The sequence below is a fragment of the Euleptes europaea genome, chromosome 7 (assembly GCF_029931775.1).
Source record: "Euleptes europaea isolate rEulEur1 chromosome 7, rEulEur1.hap1, whole genome shotgun sequence".
NCBI lineage: Eukaryota > Metazoa > Chordata > Lepidosauria > Squamata > Sphaerodactylidae > Euleptes > Euleptes europaea.
In genome coordinates this window covers 44,753,293-44,766,902 of record NC_079318.1, presented here as the reverse complement: position 1 = coordinate 44,766,902, position 13,610 = coordinate 44,753,293, and the positions used below count along the sequence as shown (strand labels likewise).

At 44.1% G+C, this 13,610-nt stretch overlaps 1 protein-coding gene across 8 annotated transcripts in view; it reads right to left on the bottom strand.

The window, feature by feature from the left end:
- CDC42BPA (CDC42 binding protein kinase alpha) overlaps positions 1–13,610 on the bottom strand; it is a 190,097-nt gene that overhangs the window by 43,575 nt on the left and 132,912 nt on the right. For 4 of the 8 annotated variants that reach the window (XM_056853948.1, XM_056853941.1, XM_056853945.1 and 1 more), the window contains exons 21-22: positions 8,281–8,357; positions 6,225–6,272 (exon numbers count right to left, since the gene is read on the bottom strand). In XM_056853948.1, the coding sequence (XP_056709926.1) occupies positions 6,225–6,272; positions 8,281–8,357 (125 nt within the window). The remainder of the gene's footprint in view (positions 1–6,224; positions 6,273–8,280; positions 8,358–13,610) is intronic. The other 4 variants (XM_056853943.1, XM_056853946.1, XM_056853944.1 and 1 more) reach the window with 1 other exon arrangement.

Here is a 13,610-nt window from a genome sequence, read left to right as displayed (position 1 = left end):
AATGACTGTAGCAGACATGAGTTGTGCTGGCTCGTCTTGTCTTGCTCCAGTGCTGGCTTGACTGATGGTTTAAGAAGGATCTGAGAGGCCTCGTAGTAAACTTCACAGAAAGGCACTGGGAGCAGAAAGCGGAGCTACTGCTGTTTATTCTGCTCTGACTGCCCTGTGCCCCTAGTGGCTGCAATGCAGAACTGCATAAGAAGTAAAATCAAGATGTATTCTGACTGTAGCATGATGCTGTTTTCAAGGGCTCTCCAGCTGACTTGGGCCCCAGGAATTTTGTCCCCCCCAGTCCCCCCTTTTATCCCAATCCAAGATAAGCAGATATGGAACTATTCAAAAGAGGCTTACACAATTTGTGTCCTACCAAGCTGAATGCATCCCTCCAGACATGCTAGCCAGATGTTTTATAGCTTTTTTTTTTTTTGCAATTCTAGGACAGCTGAAAAACCAAAAGTTTTTAGTTTAGTGATAATTATTTATAATACTTAAAATGACCAGACCTTGTAGGGAGCCATATGTGACTAGCAGGCCTGATTTAGATTGATTCATACCCTTTGGTTCCATAGACGAAGTTCATTAGGACAAGACTATCATTTCCAGTGCATGGGAATGACTGAACATCAGTATCAAGATATGACAATACATATGAGCACAGAAATTATTTCAAGAATACAAGGAGTACAAGGCTGGCACCCGTGTGGGACCTCAGGGCTTGCCATCCCATGCTGCTCCCCCAGCAGGCAGGCTGCGGGAATAGTTGGTGCCATTGGCCAGCAGGCAGGTCACTGATGCTGGATTTGTGCCCTATGTTGCACCAAGGCGCCTGTGATTGTGTTCAATAAAAGCTGAGGCCTGCTGTTTTTCTCCAGTAGATGTGTCTGCTTCATTATTTCTCCCTTTGCCCCTGCTCCCTCCTCTGCCCCTAGGACCACAATGAACTCTATGGGCATTAAACATAAATGAGTAGGAATGCCAAAACTTCCACCCATCAGTGAGAGCCTACTAGCTAGCTTCTAAATATATTCTGTGCCATCTCGTCTATCAGAATACCTTCAGTAGTACTACTGCTTTCCCCAATTGCCAGTTCTTCCGTTCTGTACAGCTGGCCTGAGCATCCCTCTGCAGTTTCTAGATCTGCCCCTTCTAGCATCATTCCCACATGCTATTATCCCCCCACCAATATTTTTATATGCTGCCCCCTGTCCTACAAGATAAACATCTCTGTCATCTGAGTCTTTATTCCACTGGGCCAACACTACCCTCTATCTATTCCATTTCCTTTTCTTTTGGCTGCAAATGGGGGCAAATTGCAAAAATCTGTCCTCTGCACACTTCTTGGGCTCTAAGCTGTTAATGAAAATGGATGTTGAGGCATGTAAATCAAATTCACCCACTTCGTCCTACCACAGCAATTACTTCTTAGTCTTAAAGTTGGTTCAGCAATTTTCATGCAGTGTGGTAGGGATGACTTTGGTTACATTGAGGATCCCAGAGCACAGAGACTATATTTTCTGTTATTATCCAGATTTACAAACGGTTTTTATAGAGAACGTTTAGATTTTAGAACATATTTCAAAAACCGCTTAATCGCTTGCCCTCTGTTGCTGCTATTGAAGCAATAATAGAGTGGTTGGTGGTAAGTGAATACAATTATCACTAAAAATCTGATGAAAGGTGCTTTGACTCTTGAAACTTATACCTCAGAAATCTTGTTGGTCTCTAAGGTGTTACTGGACTCGAATCTAGCTGCACTAAAAATCACCTACTTAATATGTATAAATAAAATATATATGACACGCAGTGGCCCCGTATATGGTGTTAATTCCTCTCCACATGATAATTATACAATCAGTGGCTAGAAGTTACTTCAGAGTTTTACTACATGAGCATAAACTTTATTAGGTAGACTGTGCAGCACAGAATGGAGGGCGATCTTCCTCCCAACAATGCCATCCATGCAGAGCTCAGGACCATACCCAGGACCCCGTTAACATATATCAATTAGTAATTAATGGTTGGCATGCCTCTGGTTCCAGTTAAAAAGCAAGGAAATGTTTTTCTTTTTTCTTTTCTAAAATAAAGTAGAACCTTTCCATTCCTTGCTAGTCAGTCTTTTGTCTGTGCACATGTAGCATCCGTTCACTAAAACAGCGGACCACTCATATTTGTTTTCCCGGTATAACAAAATACAAAGCTGTTTTATTTTTCTGTCTGTGTCATTTTACTTCACTGATTCATCGTGCCATTACTCAAAGGAGTGCCAAAAGTTAAACGCAACTCCTTGTTGAGTTAACAGTGCTATTCAACGTGACTGGGACTGAGTGAGGCAGTTCCTTCAGGATTCCTCTTTGGATGAAGTCAGAATTAATATTTAAAGAGACATCAGTGTGACTTCTCCTATTGAGCTAGGGGACTCTGGCAACAGAACTCAAGTACCTTGCTCTTCACCACTGTGGCAGTTTGCAAGCAGGTAGAACTAGGATTGCCAGGTTCTTCTTTGCCACCGGTGGGAGGTTTTGGGGGAGGAGCCTGAGGAGGACGGAGTTTGGGGAGGGACTTCAATGCCATAGAGTCCAATTGCCAAGGCGGCCATTTTCTCCAGGTGAACTGATCTCTATCGGCTGGAGATCAGTTGTAATAGCATGAGATCTCCACCTAGTACCTTGAGGTTGGCAACCCTAGGTCAGGGGTCGGCAAACTCATTAGTCAAAAGAGCCAAATATCAACAGTACAACAACTGAGATTTCTTTTGAGAGCCAAATTTCTTAAACTATATAGGTAGGTACACTGTTTATTAACTTAATAAACTTTAAGTAAAGTTTTAAGTCTTAATTAAACCATAGGTCCACTGAATAAAACTTGATATCATACTTAATAGTGATCTTATTTATCGATAAAAATTAAATTGTAAGTCCCTGCCATTTCCCCCTCCGGAGTCCTCGTCTGGAGGCCTGGTCTACCGCCATAAAAGCCTATTGGTAGACCTGGCCTCCAGCTGAGTCCCACTGGGAGGCCAGGTCTACCCATTGGCTTTCTTGGCAGTAGAACTGGCCTCCAGAGGCCCATAGAAGCCAATTGGTAGACCTGGCCTCTGAAGGGGGACTTTTTCCCCTCCTCGGAGTCCAGGTCTACCACCAAGAAAGCCAGTGGGTAGACATGGCCTCTGAGGAGGGAAAAAAGTAAGTAAGGTATCCCCGCGCCCTGGGGCTTTCCAGCCACCCTCCACTTACCAGACAAGCCCCTGCTGGCACCAAAGTGTGCCTCTTCACTACAGGGACCCGGAGGCCCAGAAGACAACGGGGGAACGGAGTCGGCGCCGCAGAAGACGGGGCGCTGCGGCCCAGCGCCGCTGCCGGGGACGCACCACCAAAGGAAGCCCGCCCCGCCCAACAGCTGATAGGCGGGAGGGGCGGGCCAGGAACCGCCGAGCCGCCCGCCCAGCAATCGCGCGGCTAGAGGGGAGGGGAGGCTTTAGCCTCCCAACCATTGAGTGCAAGGGAAAGGGGGACCCAGCCATTCAGTCCCTTGAACTGGAGACGCCGGGGGTTGAACCTGGGACCTTCAGCGTGCCAAGCAGGTGCTCTACCACTGAGCCCCAGCCCCTCCCCAAAAGTTTCCCATGAACACATCAAGCGGCCTAATACTGAATCAGACCTTTGGTCCATCCAAGTCAGTATTGTCAGCTCAGACCAGCAGCGGCTCTCCAGGGTCTCAGACAGAGGACTTTCCCATCACCTCCTCCTTGCCCAGTCCCTTGAACTGGAGACGCCGGGGATTGAACCCAGGACCTTCTGCGTGCCAAGCAGATGCTCTACCACTGAGCGGGCGGTTGAGTTTAAAGCGTCTTCTCCAGAGGCACAAGCAAGCGTCTCGCTGCAAACTATTCTCCCCCCCCCCACAAGAGCCAGAGAAAAGCACTTACTTGCCCCCATGGCCCGCAGGTGGACTTTTCCAACACTGCCCCACCCAAAGCTTCTGCCCCGGTGCGGGGCCCTTTCTTGTCCCTCCAGCCACTCCTTCACCGGAGAGAAAGTGCGGTTGGGGTGGCGGTGGCGGCTTCCTCTCCACGAGAGACGCGACCCTGGCTGCAGGGAGGGAAAACAACCATGCCTCGCCTCACTGGCAGCGGCGGCACCCTCTGGCTGCCCCATGTGAGCCAATCGCGGCCCCCTCCGGGGCTCTGGGGACCTGGCCAGCCCCCGGGTGGCGGGCAGGGCGTGGCTCTGGAGTGCTGCGTGCCAGCCAGCCCTCTTGGCGCGCCCCATCCAGGGCATGCCGGCAGAGGAGCGCGGAGGGGAGTGCTGCCGCCACCGGAAGGGAGGCTGCCCGGGAGAGAGCGGGCTCAGGGTGGGGGGAGGGGAGGGAGGGAGGGGCGGTGAGCGGCCGGGAAGGGGCGGTGGCCAGAGGGAGGGTCATGGTGTGGGGAAAACCTGGCGGAGGGAAAGGGGTGGCGGCCGCCCTCCCAGGCGCATGTTGAAAGTTCCCCTTTGCCGTTGCGGCCCTTTATGCCGGGGAGGTTTTGTTTTCGATGGGCAGCGCTCTAGATCCACATTTCCCCCAGCCCCACGGCAGGGGGGGAAGACGGAGAGACAGCGCGCCCGCTCACCTGCTCTCTCGCGCTTGCTCTCTCTCTCTCTCTCTCAGGCACACCGGCTCCGTAGCCTGGCTGCCGGCGCAAGCGGGCGCGAGAGCAGGGGCTCCGAACCAAGTTCGGAGAACCGCACTCAACGGGCCAAAGAGTCGCATGCGGCTCGCGAGCCGCAGTTTGCCGAACCCTGCCCTAGGTAGAACTCTTACCCTGGTCTCAGCTGCTTGGTGCAGTAGCTTTTAAGCTCAGCAAGATCAGGTGATCTACGGAGCTAACAACATTCCACCCGATTTTTACATAACTGCCGACTGTAGCCTCCCGTGCTTGATACTGCAGCATAAGCATGGTATCCTTCCAGCTTTGCATGGCACATTACAGTCTATCATGTTCAAATATTCAGCTGGCTGTCAGCCTTATCCTAATTAATAGTTTTTCCCCTTGCCATTTCTCCAAGGAGCTCAGAGCTGTGGTTGACCTTGATACACAACAGCACTTCAAACCAGAAGTTTCTTGTCATGGTCAAGGAATGAGGCTTGCCTCTGACCAACCGGATCCCAGGGGGAAAAAAAGTTTGGATCATAACCCAAATTTCCCCAAATAACCTTGAACCAAACACAACACCTTTGAAATATACCAAAGACAGATATCCAATCAAAAACTGATAGAAAGCTATTACAATTTCAAGTGAATTAGGAAGGCAAATCCTTTTTAATTTGGCTTCCTATTCAAGTTAATTCAGGCAATTCACTGGTGACATCACAATCACATTCACTAGTCTACAATATATAAATACATTGTAACTTAATATACACCTGATAAAAGGTTTTTTTTATCAGGATACGAGTATACACTACACCCTCTTTACTTAACCATTCTCAATGGATTTCCATCAGTGGTAATAAGTTTTTTTACAGTTACAATTAAGTAATGTTTAAACCAGTTGGAACTGTAGATGATCACTAGGTTATGTAAAGAAATATAATTTTATGCAGAGAGAATGCTATGTATATTCTGAGACAAAGCTCCTACTTTTAAAATTAATCTACTACAAAATAACAGATAATAAAATAATGCAGTCAGTTTGAATAAAACCCATTAGCTAGATGTAATCAACTGCTATAATATTTTGCCAATGCCCAATACAAAAAGAAAAATCAAAACAAAATGTCTGGTATAATATTCATGTACAGTGACATCTGGAAGGCAAAACTGTCATCAGTGCAAGACACTGAGCGGAGACAAGAAATCTGCTTGAAACCAAAACAAAATAAAAAATACACTCACCCCCCCCCAAAAAAAAGAGTAATTCAGCAACAGATTTTTAATGACCCAACTTCCAAACCAACAATTTAACTACATAAAAAAATACTAAGGTACAGTGAGCATGAAGCATCTCTGTAAATAAGCCATGTAATGCATCTCAGCACTTAACAATAGTAAAACAAAAAGAAAACTCAATTCATGACATTAAAATAGCTGTACTGAAAATGACATATAATATAGACTTTATAGACTTGCATGATCACGATGGTGTAAGCTTGTTAAAGTGACTGCATTATTATCAGAATTTGCCAAACCAACCCATAATTCACTTTTTACTGAGAGTTTGCTAGTTTGGAGGTGAAAGACTTACGTCATCCATAAAATCAATCAATGAGGATGATGAAGAAGAAAGGGAATCCTATTTTAACAAACAGAGCAGTAAAGGAACAGAAACAGATAGATGAAAACTTCCGCTTTATTAAAATAATATTGTTGATAAATAAAGACTTAAAAGGACTGGCAGAAAATGTTTAGTAGAATATATTCCTGATTATTATTTCTTATATCAAAAGTTTAGGCCAGGATAGTGTTTTTTCCTCCTGTTTCACTTTCATTTTTTCTCTTTTCCACACACTCAATAATATAAGGGAATTAAAAGTTATTTGGGCAGCTATCACTTTGTCATTAAAGCATTTATATTGTATTGTGCTTTAGCAATTGAAGCTTTGGACATTGATTGGCTGAACTGGTGTGAACCCATGGACATTCCAACTGGTCAAAGAACAAAACTGCAACAGTGTTTGAAAAAAAATTAAATACTTCAGGTCAGCATGCTGTGTGGGGGAGAGAAATATGCAGAGAATCTGGTCAAGAGAGAGGCTGGATAAAGGAAGTGAAACAAAGTAAGAAATGCCTATAGAACAATAAGTGGTTACAACATGGGGTTGAAAATAAACTTCCCCTTTTGTGAGCAGAATGTCATTTCTACTAAAGCAAGAGGATGGAACAATATCTATAGATTCCTCCATCAGACCAGCACAGCACATGCCATGACATTCCCAAGGAGGGAACGGAGCCTGTTCAATAACACCTTTTTTGGTGGGTGCAGACTGCAGCAAGAAGAGTAAGATGGAAAATATCTGTTCCATGTGTCCACTAAGTCTGTACCCTATTGACAACGCGAAGAACTCAGGGCTGGAGAGCTAAATCAGCAGCCTAGATTCCAAGAGAAAGTCTGTACATTCATGAGTTGTACAGAAGGGGATTATGTAATTTGTGTTATCAATGTAGACATTCCTAAAGACATGAAGAGTAAAAAGGAAGAGGAGGGAGTAGGAGTTGAATGTCTCATACTGATCTGACTAACAAGGCATACTAATGCGATGTTTACTAAACAGTGGGAATTTGTAAGGAAATGTGGCTGTAGACTGTTGCTGAGTTAGTGGCCAAGTGCCAAGTCAAACATCTTTTCTCAGACATCTCTACTCCATCTTTCTTTTCTTTGGTCCCCCAACCTCCCCTCTCTCCCCCTTTCTTGGGGCTATCACCCCAGTTTTTGTTATCTCATTCTATTATCTCTTCAGGCTTTTTGCCTTTTTCCTTCAGATGTATTTTATAACCTTCTTCATTGTAGAAAGATGATTACTAAATGGTTTAAATTTATATAGAAATACATCTCAGAGTATAAGGAACTTTTCATTTTTGCTTTCTGTTTGCCCCAAACTGAGGAGAATGTATTCCTGCTTTTCAAGACAAGTACTTGTTCTCATTTATTTCTCTGAACAACAGACATGCTTGTGGTTGTTCACCCATTCTTGTCTACTTCCAAACCACTTGTTGCCCTGATGGATATTTTTGTTGATAATAGTGCAAGCTGGAAATAGTTTTTGAAGTAAGATTAGACCCCTAACCATTTTACATAATAAGGAGTTTGCTTTATTTGAATAAGTAAGAAGAAAAGCAGCAGGTCAGGAAACATTTTCTATCCATTTTGATTTTCTATCAAAATGTAAGTATATTACAGATATTTTATTTTAGAAACATATTTTCTAATCAGTGAAATGACAAAAAGTAGAAGGAAAAAAATAATCTTGAGTTTAATCCTTCCTACAATTTTGTAGAAAACCTCCACTTCACATTGGGTTTGGAATTATAAGGTTCCTGTAAATGAATGTATGGAAATAATGCAATAAAAGCCACTACGAAAGGAAAGGTATCAATATTTATAATATCTTCCATTTTTATACTGGCCATGAAACTTTTAACGGAGAGAGCAAATTGCCCAATATTTCTTATGACTTAATTTGTTACTAAGCTTGTTTGCAATGTATTGGCAGCAAATCCAATTAAACTTTGTAATAATTATGACAAGCCAGATCTGCACACGACAGATAAGTCAACACATACATGCACAGCTGTGTACTTACTTCAAATTGATCCAGAGCAGAGGTAGGAGCATTCAAAAATGCCAAGAAAGAATTCTGTGAGTCTTGGTGCTTTACACCTAGAAAACAGCAGCAAGTATTTTAAGCTACATAACACGGACAACTGAGTCCTTGCTTCTGCCGTCACTCCAAAACCTATGGACTTCCTCCTCAACTCAGTAAAAGGAGACAGAGTTGTCGAAAAAAGGAAGATGACACATCCAGGAGCACCCCAACCATTCCTGAAGTCTCCCAGCCATAGGCTTGCCAGGTCTCTCTTTGCCACTGGTGGGAGGTTTTGGGGGCGCAGCCTGAGGAGGGCGGGGCTTGGGGATGGGAGGGATTTCAGTGCCATAGGGTCCAATGGCCAACGGCCATTTTCTCCAGGTGAACTGATCTCTATCAGCTGGAGATCAGTTGTAATAGCAGGAGATCTCCAGCTTGTATCTTATTGATGTTTCCATCAGAGCTTGTATCTTATTGATGTTGCCATCAGTGCTTGTTATTTTCCTTCGTACCTGAAGGTTGGCAACCCTACCCAACCAAAGTCTTCTAAAGCACCACATACTAATAAAGAAAAAGACCTTCCAAAACTCGAAAAGGCCAAAATCAATTTCCAAGCAGCCCAGGCTTCTTAAACCTTGATTGCCAGGCTCTTTAAACCCTGATTGTGAAAACACAAAAGACCCTGTGTCTAAGGAGAAAAAAAACTGGTTAATATGTAAGAAAATATGCTTTCCTTGACACGTCGATATCTTTATCTTGCTCCAAGTGGGGAGCTCTATAGAACTTCCTCCTTGGGATGTATAGGATTGGGGCAGAACAAGGCACTAGCTTATAAGAGTGTCAGAAACAAGAATTCACCTTAGCCTTACATCAGTGAGTTAGATGTCACACAAAATTTCTCCTGACATAAGGGATTTCTATCACCAGGCAGAACTCCAGCTGCACTCCTAGATGTCCCCCAAAATGTTCCTGGGAGACAGGAACCCCAAGGAACCAGATGAAGGTGGAACTGGAGGTCCGCTGCAAAAGGAAGTAGTCAAAAACACTGTCCTCGCTTCTGTCAAAGGAAATTTCTACTGGATCCAACTTAATCTAGATAGTGGATAGCACTGTTACTGTGAAAAATGGAAGGCAGGACACCTAATTCTGACACCTGTCTGGCAGTAATGATCACTACAAGAAAGCCCACTTTAATATGCAAGTAAGAGTGATGCTATGCATAGCAGCTCAAAAGGAACCAGAAAAATGACATCTGGCACCAAATCTAGGTTCCAAGAAACTCAGTGATCACTGGTGGAGCAAAAAAGAGTTTAAACTTAATAATCTCCCCATGTAAGGATGTGTGAAGACTTTCTGGTTTTTGGCAAGAGGTGACACTTGCCAAAGTGTCCATGTCATATTTTTTAAATGATCAGATTGAAGATTTTTTTAGGGTGGGGGGGGATAAAAGTCAAAAATATAAATAAATAAATACATCATGCAGGAAGTCTACAACATGAAGGGTCCTTGTTTTAGCTGGATAGATGTGGTATGGCTTGCACTACAACAGTGGTTCCTAAAGTGGAGAGTACCACCCCCTGGGGGGTGGGATTATCTAGGGGGGCACTAAGAGGCAAGGGGGCAGCAGGGGGGCACTAGAGGTGGGCCCCTTCAACTATGTTGTTGGATTGGGTAGGGGGCACTGGGGTTGAGTTTGTGGAACCAAGGGGGGAGGTTGCCCCCAAAAGTTTGGGAACCACTGCACCATAACATAAATGTCCTCCAGTTAGCATTGTTGCCCTTTTTCAAGGACTATCCCTGGGTTGCTTAAAAAGAAAGAACCTTAAGCTTTGTGTGATTCACACTCAAACAACGGAGTCACAGTCAGGATGCACACAGAAATTTTCAGTTAGACATTGCCAGCAGTGTGTGTAGAGAACTGTATCTTTTGAGAGTGCAGCTTTCATCACATCAATTGTAGGAGAAGAGAACATGTTCACTTTGACATTAGAGAAAGAAAGAAAATTAATCCTGAGAACAAGTACATAGATTCTGGGAGATTTAGCATGTTTCTGTCATTTATTTAAGAGTACTTGATCAAAAATAGGACTGATGTGAAAAACAAACTCCTGCTTAAAGGCATATACTCATGGCTAGTTGTTGAGGCTGTTAATGATAGGAATTTTTGGGGACATTGATTCATAGGGCCGCCATGAGTTGGAAGCGGCTTGATGCCACTTAATACACACTCAGTTGCTGAGGAAGAAAATGTTTTACCTGAAGTTATAGTAACAAAGCAGAGGGCAGGGGTGTCAAACATAAGGCCTGGGGGCGGATCTGGCCCCTTGAGAGCTCTTATCCAGCACGCGAGCCAGCTGAGGCTGCCACACACCCCCCACTTCGATTTGGGGTGGTAAGGCATGGCCCGGCCTGACCAATTTATGTCATATCTGGCCCTCGTAACAATTGAGTTTGATACCCCTGGCCTAGGGCCTTGATAACCTTATTCAACTTTCTGTGAAGAAGGAATACCCTCACTTATTAAGTGAGCCACACTTTGGGTGCTAACTGGGGAAAGACAGTGGGCACGTTCTTCTTTCTTTTTGTAATAATGCAGAAGGCAAAGAAAAACATAAAGCAATTCTCTAATCCTGAATCCATCTTGGACTCTGCATCACAGATGTACCTCTGAAAAATAGCTGATCTTTGAGAGACAGAACCAGGGAGCAGTATAGGAGGAGGCTCCAGACCTGGTCTCTGGTCATATCAGCATGGGGAGGGACAGGATTGCTCCATCCAACTCCCTCCTTCAGGATCCTGTTTGCTAATAAATGGCATAATTTCTTAACTCCATTAAAGCTTACTCATGAACAGGATGGGCAGGTTGACTTGTAATCAAACCTCCTCCAATTAGACCATAGATACAATGGCAAGAATGGAGGGAACATCTGTCTGAAACAGACAATACAGTTACTGATGGGGAGAGAGGCTCTGTGTCCCCAGCAAGTATATATTTGAGGGTGTCATGGGTCTGAATCAACCCAGAGGAGCCTGCAGAGTAAGGGCTGGGAGGCTGTACAAAACACCCAGACAGAAAAGGAGTGGCACTTGTGCTAACAGTGAGTCCTACTTCTGCCAACTGTTAAAGCTGCAGAAGGAGGGAGGAAGAAGAAAAAGAGTTGGGTTTTTTTGCCGACTTTCTCTACCACTTAAGGGAGACTCAAACCGGCTTACAATCACCTTCCCTTCCCCTCCCCACAACAGATACCCTGTGAGGTAGGTGGGGGCTGAGAGAGTTCTAACAGAGCTGTAACTTGCCCAAGGTCACCCAGCTGGCTTCGTGTGTAGGACTGGGGAAACAAATCCAGTTCACCAGATTAGCGTCTGCCGCTCATGTGTAGGAGTGGGGAATCAAACCCAGTTCTCCAGATTAGAATCCACCGCTCCAAACCACCGCTCTTAACCACTACACCACACTGGCTCTCCAGTCCCAGCGTGGGTGCTCCTTGAGACAGCTCCCCCTTATATAAGAGTAATAATTGTACCACTGATAATGAAAATGAGTGTTGGTAGAGAAGGGGAATGGACTAATAACTGTCTGATGGGAGATAACCCTTTGATTACAGCTCAGGAGGCAAAATACTGTGCGGCTGCAGTGAAATTTGAAGCCTTAGAGTAACCTCCATGAATTAACTGAAATGTGCAAGTTGGCTGTTTTAGATTAGGAATGCAAATTTGATGTTTGTATATTATTTGTGTTTTATCTGGCTTAAAGCTGCAAATAAATGTTATTATTATTATTACTATAAGGGTAATAATGCTTCAGAAATAACTTTTTGTTTTTTATGCATGCCCACAGAAAGAACACAGGAAGAGTTATAAGTGGAAACATACTACTGTATAAAGGTTTGTTTTTGGCAGCAGTTCCACTTCAAAACCTTAGCACAATGTTAAAATAGCATATTAAATAAACTATTAATATGGTACTGGTTGAAGCAATGAGAGTAAAGTGCGTATATCATCTTATATGCTCAGCAGCGTTCTTTCCTGTATTAACGTGATTATCCTTAGAGCAGCAGAATTTATATAAAGCTTTAGGACAAAGGATGACCCATGGATATATCACCTGGTTCACTAGTACATGTTTCGCCCATTCTTTAATTAATTGCTGGGGCTAACCATTACATTAAGTATCCAGCAGAATAGAGCTCAAGACAACTTCGGCAGCAGCTGAAGTGCAATTATCTGAATTCCGACTACACCAAGAACAGATATATCTTTCTTTCTAAAGGTAAAGTGAACTGTCAAATTACATCTGACTTACTGCGACCCCTATCATGGGGTTTTCAAGGCAAGAGATCTCTAGGATCAGGCTATCCCAAAACAGCTCAGAATATGAGGACAAGAAAAAATGGTCACATTCCCAGTAATGGTAGACTGAAATAAAAGAAGCTTCAGCAGCAGGACAAGTGTATGCACTCACATGAACACATGAAGCTGCCTTATACTGAATCAGACCCTTGGTCCATCAAAGTCAGTATTGTCTACTGAGACTAGCAGCGGCTTTCCAGGGTCTCAGGCAGAGGACTTTCACATCACCTACTTGCCTATTCCCTTTAACTGAAGATGCCAGGGATTGAACCTGGGGCCTTCTGCATGCCAAGCAGAGGCTCTACAAACTGAGCCACAGCCCCTCCCCACAGCTACTCTACTAGGGCCTAGTATTTATGGGAACAGGATAGAATTTATTTATTTTCTTCATTTATACTATGCCTTTCCCCCCAATGGGGACCCAAAGTGACTTATATTGTACCCACCACCTCTATTTTATTCTCACAACAACCCTGTGAGGTAGGTTAGGCAGTGTTGTGTGTGACTGGCCCAACGTCTCCCAGCAAGCTTCCACAGCACAGTGGGGATTTGAGCCTGGGTTTCCAAGATCCTAGTCTGACACTCTAACCACTGTACAACACTTTGTCAGAGAAGTATGCCCCCAAAGCAAAAACACTCACCCCACCCTTTTACTCTAGGATTGTGTGAAGTGAGATGTACATCACCTCTGTTAAGTGTGCACAACTGCCTTCCAGCTTGGCCTTTTATTAGAGGGAAGGCATATCCTGCATAGATACAGAAGCTAGTAAGGTTAGGGTTAAATCAAGCTCAGACTAAGGTTGCTTCTTCACAAGATAAAAGAAGTGGATATTTAGCTTCAGGGCTTTTAATACAGATGCATTAGTCAATCAATTCTCTTTAAACAAACTTCAAGAACAGCTCAAAGCAGACTGATGTCAACATCTATATATTTTATCTCCTCAAATATTACCCGAAGGATTGTTTCAAGCCTCGAT